Genomic DNA, 15,295 nt, shown 5'->3' with positions numbered 1-15,295 from the left:
AATAATAGTAACAATGGTGTAGGTTTGTTGCAAGAAATAAATGATCTTAATCTCTAGGGAATCATCTGACCATGTCTGGCATAAAAAGCAGGTTAGGAAAACATTTTAGAGATAATTCCCTTGGAGGGTCACTCAGGTTGTTGGGAATGAAGGTGAAATGTATGTATTTATGTCTGTCTGTATGTGTATATGTATATGTGTGTGTGTGTGTGTGTGTGTGTGTGTGTGTGTGTGTGTGTGTGTGTATATATACATATATATATATATATATATATATATATATATATTTGTTTATTATGTATACAGTGTTGTGTTCACAAACCAAAAGAGGGTATTAGATCTCATTATAGATGGTTGTGAGCCACCATGTGGGTTGCTGGAAATTGAACTCAGGACCTCTGGAAGAGCAGTCAATGCTCTTAACCTCTGAGCCATCTCTCTAGCCCTGGCTAATGATTTTTTTTTTTTACTATGGCAATTTTATACCCAAATTTGTCAGTTCTCTTTTCTGAACAGAAATATATCAAGGTTTTTACTGGGTTGCAAGCATGGTGCCACACACTTTCAATCTCAGAATGCAGGAAGCAGAGCAGAGGCAATGAGACAACTCCAAGACTAGCCTGGGCTACCTGTCAAAACTCCAGGCCATCTAAGGTATAAAATAGAAACCCTAATGTAAACAAAGCACATTACATAGTCATAAAACTGAATTAAAAAACAGTGTACCCGGGCGGTTAAGAGCAGGGTTAAGAGCACTGGTTGCTCTTCCAGAGAATCTAGGTTCAATTCCCAGCACCCACATGGCAGCTTACAACTGTCTGCAACTCCTGTTCCAAGGAATCCAACAGCCTCACACAGATACACACACACACACACACACACACCACACACACACACACACACACACACAAAAAAAAAAAGCCACATAAGCAGGCAAAACACCAGTTCACATAAAATAAATAAATATTTTAAAAAAATCATTAGCCTATAAATCTTTGGAAACTTTAAAAAGCTCTGTTGAAACTTCCTTAAGGTAGATAATCTTTTCCTCTCGGTTGTGTGCTCTTTGGGTACTGACTGTACCCCCTCATCACCATTTACGCAGTTGTTTTCAGAGATTGAACAGGTGATTTGTTTTGTTTTGAGACAGGGTCTCACTATGTAGCTGGCTTTGAACTCATTCTGTAGACCAGACTGGCCTCATAGAGATCTACTTGCCTCTACCTCCTGAGCATCAGGGTTAAAGGCATGGTCCACCATGCAGTCTGAACAAATAGTTTTCTGAAGCCTTTTTTTTTTTTTTTAATTAAGAAAATAAACTGGCAATTGCAAGATGTTTATACTATTAGAGTATCATCCCATGTAATGGTGTTTGATTGAATATGACAAAACTGAATGTGTATTATTTTCTTTATTTTACAGAACAGAGGACAACACAGCAGGGTCAGGTATATTTCTTACATACTCAGACTGGTGTGAGCACATGGCATGATCCACGAGTGCCTAGGTAAGAACATATCTTAAGTATTCTTGGTTTTCTTTTGGTTTTGATTTTTTTTTTTTTTTCCAGACTGGGTCTTACTGTGTAACTCTGACTGGCCTGGACTTGCTTTGTGGGCCACACTAGTCTCAAACTCACAACGATCCATCTTTCTCTGCCTCCCAAGTGCTGGGATTAAATTACTGTGCTGGGCCCTTAAGTACTCTTCATACCAACCATGAACATCCATTTCACCCAGGATTTCTTGATTTTAAAAAAATTTTCTAAAAACAGTTTATGTAAAAGTTTGGCTTTTCCTGATAGTGTTCAGCTGTATTGTTCTTTACAGTCCTGTACATCCTTAGGGTGTACGATACAGTAACAGTGTCCTCAGCTGTTAAAAGTAAAGTTGATAGACTTCAAAATTCAAAACAATGTAGTTATCGTATTAAAAAAATATTATTTCCAATGTCAAGATTTCAGTAATCTTTCCAGTTTTGATTTGTTGGAGAGCATACAATCACTCACATGCATCTTTGTTTGCACCAGCTTTATGATAAAGAAAGAAAATACTGAAGAGAAATTCCTTATATCATTGACGCTTGTAAAACAATACTTTCTGTCAAACAAATTTTGAAGTATAGTTTATGTTGGCAAGTAATGTGATTTCTCTGTTTGAATTTAAAATGTGTATTACATTAAAGCCTAGGAACTTACTAAAATGCAGACTTTGTGATACGTTCTAAGCCTTTTAGGGATTGGGTATTGAATGTGCAAGTTTGGGAAACCATTGGGAATTAAAGATTCTAGCTGAACATCTCAGGTTTCTGAAACAATACATTTTCTCAAGCTTCATGGAATTGCTGTGTGTCACATACACTTGCTTGGCTCAGCATGCCCAGCAATGAGGTATTTCTATTGTATATTTGTTTTGCAGGGATCTTAGCAACATCAATTGTGAAGAGCTTGGTCCTTTGCCTCCTGGATGGGAGATCCGCAATACTGCAACAGGAAGAGTTTATTTTGTTGACCATAACAACAGAACAACACAATTTACAGATCCACGGCTGTCTGCTAACTTACATTTAGTTTTAAAGTAAGTTTTGAAACAGTACATGTGAAAATATATTAGTCTAAATAAGAGGACATATATATGTGCTTTTTATAATAAATGCTAAAGAATATCTGCTCTTCTAAATCTATAATACTGATTTATTTTTATGATTCGTTTTCAAGGAGTAGCCCAGGCTGGCCATGAATTACTGGTGTAGCCTGGCAGATTTTCCTTCTCCTCCTTGTTCACTGTTAGGTTATAGACATGAACCACCATGCCTTTTACTGATATCAGAGTATATGGAAGAGTAAGAGATTTTACTCTGAAATATACAGATCTTATTTTCACTTTGCTTAAACTGGAACCATTACTAAAATGTCAGGAAGAGTTGTGCGTGAGAGCTGCTCAAGCAAGAAGGCTATTTACAGAGGCCGTAGCTTGACCAGAAGTTGAGACTGAGCAGGCTAATCTTGTGTTGACATTCTTCTACATACAACTGATAATAACCACAGACAGACATCTCAGTAGCACTAACTGGATGTGAAAGTGTTGTTCTTTTCTTTGTTCCTTGCATGTATTATTAGCAATTTCATCCTGGTAGATAAACCATTTCTACAGATGAGGGAACAAGCAGAGGCTGACTTTCTGTAAGTTTTCCAGCATCCAGTGCTTACACTGGATTCAGACCTGTCAATCGTTGGTCTCTGTGTCTGTACTGTGTTATTTGTACCATATTTGTATCATTTGCTTCTCTTTTCTCTCTAGTTACCTGTCTCCCCTACCCTCATTATTTGCTGGCATTGCCTTCAGAGGAAGCAAGGGAGGAAGGGAAAGTAGGAAAGTAGCAGTGTGTTTTTGTCACCAGTTCTGGCAAAGACACTTGGTTAGTGCTATAGCAGCAATAAACCATGGCTTGTTTGACTTAGAATCTAGAGAACAAGGTTCTCTGTGTCCACAGAGTAACTCACTTAGTGTCTCTAAATAAATATTACCTGTTCTGCTTTCTTCATCACTAGTGTATGTGATAAATACTTATGATGTTAGACTTTAGAACATAAGAAAACTAATAGAGGTCAAAGTGGCTCTGGAAAACATTCTTGCTTCATTAATATTAGAGGTAGATGCAACAGGGAAAATGTAAATGACAACTGGCTATCACTTGTTTAGAAAAGTACAAGAAAACGTTTAACAGGTGTTTTTGTTGTCTTCTTTGAATATTTATAATTACCCTGTTGGATTCATTTTGTCAGTAGGTCTTTTTTTTTTTTTTTTTTTTTTTTTTGGCTAGATGCTAAGAAGTTAGTTACAAGTGAAATTCACAATTTGTAAGCATTTGGAAAAAATGCAGGAAATCATAGGCTGTTTCTATACATTAAGATTCACAGCCTAAGTTGCAAAATATTAGTGTGTAGGCTATCTTTTGATTAACACTGCTATAGGACACTAACATAAAGGTAGAATCAAAGCACTATAAAATATTTTTAGGGCCCAAAAGATAGATCAGTGGGTAAAGGTGCTTGCTGCCAACCAAAATGACAACTTGAGTTCAATATCTGGGCCTCAGACAGTGGAAGGAGAGAACCAACTCCTGAAGGTTGGCCTCTGACCTCCCTGGACATGATGACATGGGCAGTGCTCTATATAAAATAAATGTAATAAAATATTTTATTTTCAACTTTAATATGTAAGGGCAACTTTTCCTGAGTAGTAAAATCATTTTAGTTTCTTACAAACCCTGTGTGAGCTCTTGCAAGTCCTTGTTGTTACAGATTGTGTTTACCCATCTGTTTATCCTCCCTGGCCTTGCCTTTCTCATGGAAAACCCCAGTAAAGGCATGGGCCTAAAACTGCTTCATTTTATTTTCTGAATACCCTGATATCTTTCCCATGTGTTTCTGTGAGGCGTGTTATGCATCTTGTTTCTCAGGGAACTATATTTTTAAAAAACTTTAAAAAAATCAAAATTGCAAATACTGTATTTTTTCTTTGGGGTGTTGTTTTGTTGTTGTTTTTCCAGATATGGTTTTACTGTTGCCCTGACTGACTTGGAACTTACGGTGTAGACCAGGCTGGCCTCGAACTCAGAAATCCACCTGCCTCTGCTTCTTGAGTCCTGGGGCCAACTGCGTATGTCACTACAACAGGCCAATGATAATACAAAATTGTGTTTTTTTGTGATATTTGTTTGGAGGTAAGATTTAGCTTTGTTGCTAGGTCTCCTGGTACTGATGTTAATAATCCAGGTTAACTTTGAATTTTTTATTCTCCTGCCTCAGGAATGCTAGGAGTCTTTAATTTTCATTTTCCTAGCTATTCATGTGGTAAGCTTATTCTTTATGTGTGTGTTATTTTGAGACAGGGCATCACTGAGTTGCCCACCCTGGTCCTGAACTCATTCTGTGGCCTTAGCAGTCCTTGATCTTGGGATCCTGTGCCTTAGCCTTCTGAGTAGCTAACCTACATCACTAGGCCTGACTGAATACATTGTTATCATATTCAATAGCTCTGACATGGTGTGTTTGTTTCAAGACAGGATCTCATGTATCCCAGGGTGGCCTTGAACCATTGTGTAGTAGAAAATGACCTGGCTTCTAATATGGGGTACCATTCTTGGCTTATAACGTAGTTTGTCTAACTTTGTATTATTTTTAAACTCATACAGTCAGAGAGAGGTGGTGTATGTATATGGCAAAAAAAATGTTCTTGGAGTAGTCTTTTGCCCTCAGCCAAATAATAAAATAATGAAGTTAGTTTAACTATTAGTTTGAATTTTAGGGACCTGTTATGTATGGATTATCTATAACATTAACAAACATTTGTAGGTTACTTTGATTTTAAGTTTTTTTTTTTTTTTTAACCGTTTCAACTTTGAGAGGAAGCAAGGGAGAAGTTGCCTGTTTATAAGTCTTCAGTAGGCTGTGTGTAATGTGCACTGAGGGCAGCCTGTAGTTGTGTGGGTACCTGAACATCCTCATTTCTCTCCTTCAGAGCCTCCTGAGATACTATGGTTACTCTCTGTAAAAGGATGTTTTTGATGCTTTGATGTTTTGTTTCCTGTGTATGAAGCCTCAGCATATAAATGTCAGGATATGACATTATTAAACTATTGCAAAATACTGTCATTAGGGCTCCATAAATCACCTGGCCTAGGGCACATATCCTTCTTAGAAACTCTATTTTGAAAAAAAAAAATATTTCTTGAAAAGCACACTTTATACAATTAAAAAACAACAAGAAGTAACTATGTCAGTTGTAGTGGTTAAAATAACTAACATTGACTCTGCTTGTTATGTCCTGAGCACTGGGTAAATATATCTCCTGCCATCCACATTCAGTCTTGTCCTCACCAGTAAGAAAAAATAAAAAATAAAGCCTCAGACAGTGAGTGTCACAGCTTGCCCAGATTTGAACTCACTTGACTGTGGAGAGTCTTTTCCCTTCCTCTTCCTGTTTCCATCCTTTAACACTACTGTTGTTTTGAATGGTGTTACAGAAATCTTACCTTAAAATTGAAGAAAACTTTTAAAAACAACATGAACAAAGACTACAACTTGATACTTTTTTGTTTTTTGGGGGGTTATTAATTTCAAGAAAATAATTTGACTAGGTGATACGATCTCTGAACGATGTATGAGGCAGATTGGCATCCCCATTGTTTTCTGACCAGTGCTAACATCTTCCCTTATATAACTGCTCCTTACACCCTAGTGTAGCTGAGGAGACAGGCAGCTTCACTGTTTTTTATTCTGTATTTTAGACTGAAACAGTTGTAGGAGGAAGGGTCTCTATCAAACACCCAGTTCAGAAAAACAGACTCTGAGTGACAAGCAGTGTTTGGCACCCACGTGAATCTTAAGTTGGATGATGAGATGGTGTAGAGGAAATGATGTTCTTAGCATCTGCATTAGGCTTGATGAACAGAACCTCAGTAACCGGTTTTATCAGGCTGATGATATGGCCCAATGAGGCATAGAAAATGATAAGTTCCTTTTCTAGTCTGACTCTGATTTAAATGTAGAATTGCAATCTTTAATGTCCTGAAGTATTTTGGTAATATTTCTGTTTTTTTTTCCAGTCGTCAGAACCAGTTGAAAGACCAACAACAGCAGCAAGTGGTGTCATTATGTCCTGATGACACTGAGTGTCTGACAGTGCCAAGGTATAAACGAGACTTGGTTCAGAAACTAAAAATCTTGCGGCAAGAACTTTCCCAACAACAGCCTCAGGCCGGCCACTGCCGCATTGAGGTTTCTAGGGAAGAGATTTTTGAGGTAAATATATAAGCCTTAATTTCAATTAGAAGAAAATTAAATTTAGTGTTTTACTTTTTTTCTCTTGGTTTTGAAACAGTCTTACTGTAGCTCTATCTAGCCTGGAACTCTGTGTGTTGAACAGGATGTTCTCAATCATTCTTATTTGCCTCTACCTCCTAAGTACTGGGATTAAAGTTGCATGCCATCGTGTTTGGACTTTGTCTCACTCTTTCTGAGGAGACAATTTTTTTGAGACTCATATCTGATTGAAGTGAAAGTATTCTCATTAATTTCTTCTCCCTCCCTCCCCCCCTCTTTTCCTCCCTCCTCCTTCTCCCTCCCTTTTTCACCCTGAGACAGTTTCTCTATGTAGCCCTGGCTGTCCTAGAACTCATTCTGTAGACCAGGCTGGCCTCGAACTCACAGTGAACTGCCTCCCAGTGAGTTTTTGTCTCTTAGAGCAGTTCTGGCCTAGGGTATAGTTGTTATTTGTATTTCAAAAAGATAAAATAGACCTTCCCATGTGGAAAACACTAAATAGTAGATGATGCTTGTGCACTAAAAGGGTGCAGAGGCCCCAGGTTACCAGTCTTGGAGGCAGATCGTCTTTAGAGGTTCTGCAAGAAGACTCTGGGGTTGGGATCATGGCCAAGGTTGGAGAATCTTGGAGCTCGTTGAGGGAGGCAAGGCTTGAGACAAGACATCGATCCTGTCACAGTGCTGGGCTATGTGGTCGAGAACATAAAGAGTGGGGACTGGAGAAGCAGCTCGGCAGTTAAGAGCACTTGTTCCTCCAGAGGACCTGAGTTCCGTTTCCAGCACCCATGGCAGATGGCTCACACCCACCAGTAAGTCAAGGGGCAGGGGATGCAGTGGCCTCAACCATACATGCACATGAATAGAAATAAAAAGAATCGTCTGGTGGTGGTGGCACACACCTTTAATCCCAGCACTAGGGAGGCAGAGGCAGGTGGATCTCGGTGAGTTTGAGGCCAGCCTGGCCTACAGAGCGAGTGCCAGGACAGGCTCCAAGGCAATACAGAGAAACCCTGTCTGGAAAAAACAAAAACAAAAACACCCAAATAAGTAAATAAACAATCCCTAGCTGGAGATTCTGTTCTCCCTGCCTATCAGTGTCCAAAATTAACTTCTTTCTGAGGTATCCTTTATGGTTAAAGTTGTGAATGAAGGTTAAGGCAGTTTTAGAAGCAGACTTACACTGGCTAGTGGAACAGGTTCAAGGCATTTGTTGGCAAATGGAGACCACAGTGGTGGTGACATTGACGTTTGTGCTAAGTACACCAGTAAGATAGCCACCACCATTCAAGCACCCATCATTTCTGATAATCTCTGTTGCTACACAAAGGCTACCGAGGGAGCATGATAATCAAATCCCATACTGTCCCAAACAAGTTAACAGACCTTTGACCCAGAGGCACTGGCATTGTCTTAGCATCTGTGTTTAAGAAGCTGTTGATGACCAATATTAGCAGTGGCCATCCTGGGCAGGTTTACCAGGGCCACCTTTAATTCTGTCTCCAAGTTCACCAAGTCTTCCTATTAAGAATTCACTGATGATCTTATAAAACTATGAGTATGATGTGTTCATCTTTCAAGCTGAATTTGGATTCAAGTGGATTCTGAATACTTCTGCCTGTGTTGAAGAGAGAAGCTTCATAAGGAGTAAACAAGTTGAATAAAGAAAATGGTGATCAATAATAGGCATTTTAATGGTCTTTTTAATGTTTTCTGCTGAGAAACATCTCAAGATTTATTGAACCCTCCCCCATTTTCCCCTCCACACTCACACACACGAACGCTTACACTTTTTATTTGCCATAATGAACCGTCCAGCCCCTGTGGAAATCTCTTATGAGAACATGCGTTTTCTGATAACTCAACAACCCTACCAATGCTACTCTCAACAAGTTCGAGTTTGTGATGCTACATATGATAAAGCTCCAGTTGAAAAGGAGCTTGGCCTTTTCTAGATTGGCCATTAGATGATGGAGCTCCACCCCCTAATCAAATAGTAGATGATTGCTTAAACCTATAAAAAAAACAAATTTCGTGAAGAGCCAGGTTGCTGTGTTGCAGTGCATTGTGTGGCAGGATTGGGAAGGGCTCCTGTGCTGGTTGCACTTGTATTGATTGAATGTAGAGTGAAGTATGAAGATGCTGTTCAGTTTATAAGACAAAAAAGAAGGGGAGCATTCAATTCCAAACAGCTGCTTTACTTGGAGAAATACCGACCTAAGATACGATTACGATTCAGAGATACCAATGGGCATTGCTGTGTTCAGTAGAAGTAGAGAAATGCTGACTGGATCGTGGCGTAAGAAGGAACTCTTGGTACCTGGAAATGTGAATCTGGAATCTTACCTGTGTCATCAAAGTAGTGATGGATTCAGTACTCCTCAACTCCTAATGATTGAGAAGAGAGCAAACGATGAAGAAATCCCTCTATACCACGAATAAAATGCTTAAGAAAAGAAAAAACAAACAAAAAAACTCCGTACAGAAGATTCAGGAACCAGCTGTTGGTTACTACGTAACACCAGCACTCAAGAGTTAGAGGCAGGTGGATCTCTGCAAGCTCAAGGCCAGCCTAATCAATATAGCAAATTCCAGCCCATCTAGAAGCAAACATTGTCTACATATGGAGTTCAAGGCCAGCCTGGGCTTTGTGAGAGTCTGCCTTGATCCTGTCCCCCAAATAATATAAAGCTGTCTGTGTAGTTGATATACTAATTATTTTACTTATGTTCTTTTAGAACTGTCCTTATATTATAGTTAGTTTCTACTGGTGCCTCTGACATAAATTTACATCAATGATTTATTTTTTGGTTTTCTTTTTTTTTCTTTTTTCTTTTTTGGTTTTGAGACAGGGTTTCTCTGTGTAGCTCTGGCTGAACTAGAACTAGCTCTGTAGACCAGACTGGCTTCGAACTCACAGAAATCCATCTGCCTCTGCCTCTGCTTCTGCCTCTGCCTCACAAGTCGCTGGCCTTCAACCAAATTTTTAAATCAGATTTCACCTGAGTTAAATTAGTTTTGTGAATGGGAGGAAAGTAATTCAAAATTAGAGTCTAAAACACCTGATGTTAAAATTGTTTTTTTCAGGAATCCTATCGACAAGTCATGAAAATGAGACCAAAAGATCTCTGGAAGCGATTAATGATAAAATTTCGTGGAGAAGAAGGTCTTGACTATGGAGGGGTTGCCAGGTAAAGAATTGGCAGTAGATGATATATGGATTTTTTTTTTAAGTTAATCTGTATATTTTCCCAGTGTGTATGAATGTTGCCAAGTGCATGCAGTGCCCAATGAGGACAGAAAAGGTTATTGGATTCCCTGGAACTGGAGTTACAGTGATTTCAAACCACTGTGTAGGTGCTGATAACACAACCCAGATTCTCTGCAAGAGCAGACAGTGCTCTTAATTGCTGAACCATCTGTCCAGCCCCCGTATAGATTTTTATGCTAAACAAAATTAAGATGTGTCTGTTGTAACTTTGTCATGAATATTTATTTATTCAAGTATAAAACTCAGTGGTGTTTGTAATACTGATGAAATCCTAGTGGATTTATCCACAATGAGATTATGGTAGCAGAAGAGTAGTTAGCACTCTCGGGATCACGGAAGCCTTGCTTCTGGCAGCCTGTGTTTTCCGTCTCTCATCTTCAGCACATCTTATTTCCTCTGTCTCACACTGTCAGTTCTAAACTGAATGCTGCTTCCCTTGGCCTGTCTTTTGTTTGTTTTACTTTGCTAAAACAAGGACATATTATATTTGGTTACTCATACACATGTGTATCTCACTAATCCTTACAATATTTTAATAGAAAAGTCATTATATGCTGTTTCCGCTATAATCATAATCATACATTGAGTCTACCTTATTGGTTGTCCATATAGAAAGTCAGCTTATTTCTGATAGCATGTATGCTGTCAGAATTTTTGCAGGTGTGACATTTACTTCAGATAAATGTAGGAGAACCACAGCTCTGAACTGAAATGCTGTATGGACTGCTAAGTAGTCTTGGTTCTCCAGTTCTAAATCCAACCTAAGCAAATTTTGTTTTCACCAAGTCGTATAAATGTTAGTGCCTTGGTAGTGCCTGTTGTGTTTATCAGCCTTTTATCTAAAAATGTACACTTTCTTTAGTTTATAGTTTTTTCATAACCATTCTTTTTTTGTGTTTTGTTTTGTTTTCAAAACAGGCTTTCTCTGTGTAACAGCTCTAGCTGTCTGGGACTAGTTCTGTAGACCAGGCTGGCCTCGGATTCAAATAGATCCACCTGCCTCTGCTTCCCAAGTGCTGAGATTAAAGGCATGCACCACCACTGCCCAGCTAAAGATTTATTTATTTATTTATTTATTTATTTAGTATACAATGTTCTGCCTGCATGTAGATCTCATTACAGATGGTTGTGAGCCACTATGTAGTTACTGGGAATTGAACTCAGGACCTTTGGAAGAACAGCCGGTGTTCTTAACTGCTGTGCCATTTCTCTGGCCATCCTATTTATTTTTATAGAATTTTAGTATTTTTATCTGTTTAGGTTGCTTCTTTTATTAAAAATTTTAAATTAAAATATAATTGCATCCCTTCCGTCCTCTTCCCTCTAGTCCCTCTCATGCACTCTCTTTTTCTTTATTATTGTGTTATATATATTTAGATAAATGCATAACTATATAAGTATAAGGTGCTGAGTCTGTTTATTGTGATTGAGTGTGTATGGTCTCAGGCCTGGCTGCTTTGTATCAGATAACCAGTTGGGGCTTATTCTAGGAAAGGCTAATTCTCCCTCTGTCAGCAGCCATTAGTTACCTTTAGGACTGTGTCTAGGGTTGGGAGTCTCAGGAGATTGTCCCCTTCCACATTGGAATCAGGTCTTGCTTAGGCAGCCATATTGTGGCAGTATCATGGGTGTTTTAACTTCCCTGTCTTCTCTGGGAGGCACGTTTCACAGCAGATTTCCTGGTCCTCTGTCTCTTACAGTCTTCCTGCCACCTGCTCTGAAATCTTCCTGAGCCTTAGGTGTAGGAGTAGTGTTGTAGATGTATCCATTGGTGTTGGGCTCCTCATGATCTATTTGCTGTAAAGAGAAGCTTCTCTCATGAGGGATAGGAGTTACACATATCTGTGGGTAAAAAGGAAAGTTTTAGAATGAAGTTAAGAATTATGCTGTTCTAGCAAAGTGATGATAGTAGGTTCTTTCTGAGATCTATGACTTCATTAGCCTCCAACAGTTGGCTAGGTTTCTAGTACCAGGCATGGTTTTCTTCCTATTGAATGGACTTGATGTTTAATTAGGAGCTCTTAGTTATCACTAGGACATTCTGGTCATTGTTACAGTTCATAGGTGTCACAGCTGGATAGGACTATTGATTGCTTCCCCTCCTTGACAGCTTGCATAGTTCTTTATAGTACTATGAAAGCAAGGCTGCAAGACAAGGCTTTTGGGTTAGATCCAGCTGGAATCCTCTGAGTCCTGTGTCCTAAGTTGCACTGTCTTAAGCTATAGGGGCTCCCTTCAACCTCTAACAGGCAACAGAGGGTAACAGCAGTAGCCTCTATTATTTTGGGAGTCACTTAGACTATTCTGATCAACAACTCCAACAGAACTCTGGAATGCCTGGTCCTGGGGTTTTTATTAGCCAGTTTATGACTCTTCGGGGGAGCATTGTCAGCCCAAGTGGCATAAGTTCATTCTGTGTATCTATGTACCCATGTATCTCTCTATCTTACCTGTTTACTGATATGCTTATGTGTACTATGTATGATTTTAGGAAAATATAAAAATACTATTCATTGAGGCTTTTATCAAACATCCATGGTATTATTTATCCCCCCTCCCTTCCTAGTTAGCCCCTACCTCATTTCTCCATCCCTTCATATCACCTGTATCCTGCTACCTCTCTCTCAAGCCCTTCTTTCCACAACCACCATGGCCCTTCTTTCCTAGCTTCTGCAGTTGCTCCAGGTTATATACTTAGATCTAAAGAAACACAAAATGTGCAGTGTTTGTCTTTCTGAATCAGGGTCACCTTACTCCATATAATCTTTTCTAGCTCCATCTACTTACCTGCATAGTTTAGATTGTTTAAAAATCCATCTCTTGCATGTAAACTTTAGGACTTTGATTCCTGTGGGGTTACTCAGAAATAAAATTTGAATGCTAGGAAAACATTTATTTGCTGATGACTGCTGTTATACAGATCAGGTGAGTAGTCTCTTTAAAATAATCTCATTACTAAAAAGGTGTGGCCAGAATAAATAGGAAGTGGAAATCAACTAGTGAACTGTGTTGCCTGAACTTTATTCTGTAGTAGGACCTAAAAAATGGTTCAGTTTTATGCTTATGCATAATATAAAACTTAGATAAATAAAAACAAAATTTGGGTTTTCTTAAAAAAAAAAAAAGCATAGATACACACAGAGCATACCAGACTTATCTGGTGTGTGCTATGTACACACAGAGCATACCAGACTTACCAGGTATGTGCTATGAATATTGAAGGCTTTGTATGTGGAGACTTCCATTCTGCTTTGCTCTTCAGTCCTTTTTAACTATCACATAGTAGTAATTTGATTTAGACTTTCTCTCACACACCATGGAATTGTAAACCATTTTCTTTTAGTTTGTTGTTAACAGTATTAAGTCCTAGACTGGTTATTTCATTTTCACCAACATGATAAGTTATTTTTTTATACTTTGAAAGACATGAAGAATTTGATAAGTTGGCAGTTATGTTATTTATATTGAGGTTTTTAAGAGTGTTAAAGTATACTTGAAATCAAGAAAGGTTAGAAAAAAGGGTGAGGTTTAGAACCAGGCTTTGGTGGTATCTGGCACTGCTTGAGAAGCTGTGGTAAGAGAATCACAAATTCAAGGCTTGCCTGAGCAGCTGAGGCAAACAGGACCTGTCTCAAACAGAAGTAAGGGCCGGGCATACGCATCAGTGGTAGAGTACTTGCCTAGCATGCACGGAGCTCCATGTCCCATCTCCAGTACAACAAAAAAAGAAGAGAAGTGCTATGGGGCATGTCTACAAAATCGCCTTTGTGTCTATTTATACTCAAAGCTTTGGGATCTCTGGGTTTATTTCATGGTTAGCTTTAGGCTTGATAACAATAAAAGATGGTAAAGTAGGCATTGACATTTCTTTACTAAAATAGTATACATGAATAATTCATGCTGTATTAATTTTTTTTTTTTTTTTTGAGACAGGTCTCTTTCATGTAGCCCTGAGTGCCCTAGAATTCACTGGATAAACCAGGCTGGCCTTGAACTCACAGGGATCTGCCTGTCTATTGTATTATGTATCCTTATGAACCTAGTATAAATCTACTTTGATAGAAATAGACATCTAGATGAAGTAGATGTTCCGAATAAAAACACATTCTTCCCTTTATTCTATATTTATCATGGGCTATAAATTTTATTTAGCTTTTAAAGTGGTGTACTATAGGGCTACAGCATCTCATGAGCAGCTGAACTGCTATCCTCACTGATACTAAAGTATGATAAAGTTGCTTCAAATTATGAACAATAACTGTATAATAATAAGTTTGTTTGACCTTTAAATATTCATTTTCTGTTGTGATTTTATAGAATCTCAGTACTGTATTTTCTTTTAATTTAAAAGAATTATGGAAGCAGACAGGGCAGTGGGAGCACACACCTTTAATCCCATTACTTGGGAGGCAGAGGCGGGTGGATCTTAGTGAGTTTGAGGCCAGTCTGGTCTACAGAGTGAGTTCCAGGTGTCAGGTTCCAAAGCTACACAGAGAAACTCTGTTTCAAAAGAACAAAAACAAACAAACAAAGAACAATAATTGTGGAAGCTGGGCATAATGGTTTAGGCATTTAATCCCAGCACTCAAGAGGCAGAAGCAGGTGGATCTCTGTGAATTTGAGGCTAGCCTGGTTAAAGTCCAGCAGGTTAAAGCATTCACCTTGCAGTCTGAGGTCAATCCCCAAACCACATAAAAGTGGAAGGAGAAAACCAACTCCACAGAGTCGTCCTCGGACCTCAATATGTGTGCCATGACATGTGTGTTCACATGCAAACCCATTACAGTAATAAATTTTAAAAATTAAGAAAAATGATTCACTAGAGTAACTAATGATGTAGCTCAATTAACAAATTCCTTTATCTTTTTTCCTAGGGAATGGTTGTATCTCTTGTCACATGAAATGTTGAACCCTTACTATGGTCTTTTCCAGTATTCTAGAGATGATATCTACACGTTGCAGATCAACCCTGATTCTGCAGTTAATCCGGTATGTCAGTGTGATTATCACAATGGAATCACTTGCCTCATCCTGGCCATACCCTCTGGTTAAGCAGTTCCTCTTCTTGAAAGTTGTCCCAGTAAATGATTATTCATGTGTGCAGCATTGGGACATAGGGTATCTACTATTGATTATCTCCCAATGGACACAGCACAGTTGTCCATACAGAAGATTGATTAAATTGTGACATAAAATAGTAT

At 38.6% G+C, this 15,295-nt stretch overlaps 1 protein-coding gene and 1 pseudogene across 7 annotated transcripts in view; both read left to right on the top strand.

Annotated features, from left to right (window-relative positions):
- The window catches only part of Smurf2 (SMAD specific E3 ubiquitin protein ligase 2), a 100,512-nt gene that overhangs the window by 66,831 nt on the left and 18,386 nt on the right, over positions 1-15,295 (top strand). For all 7 annotated transcript variants that reach the window (XM_027427781.2, XM_027427783.1, XM_027427785.1 and 4 more), the window contains 5 exons: positions 1,423-1,507; positions 2,418-2,576; positions 6,610-6,805; positions 9,911-10,014; positions 14,969-15,083. In XM_027427781.2, the coding sequence (XP_027283582.1) occupies positions 1,423-1,507; positions 2,418-2,576; positions 6,610-6,805; positions 9,911-10,014; positions 14,969-15,083 (659 nt within the window). The remainder of the gene's footprint in view (positions 1-1,422; positions 1,508-2,417; positions 2,577-6,609; positions 6,806-9,910; positions 10,015-14,968; positions 15,084-15,295) is intronic.
- Positions 8,377-9,279, top strand: LOC100768516 (annotated as a pseudogene).

Source organism: Cricetulus griseus, chromosome 7 (assembly GCF_003668045.3).
Source record: "Cricetulus griseus strain 17A/GY chromosome 7, alternate assembly CriGri-PICRH-1.0, whole genome shotgun sequence".
In the NCBI taxonomy this organism is placed as follows: domain Eukaryota; kingdom Metazoa; phylum Chordata; class Mammalia; order Rodentia; family Cricetidae; genus Cricetulus; species Cricetulus griseus.
Note: the sequence above shows the minus strand (reverse complement) of the source record. Positions and strands in the feature narration are given on the sequence as shown.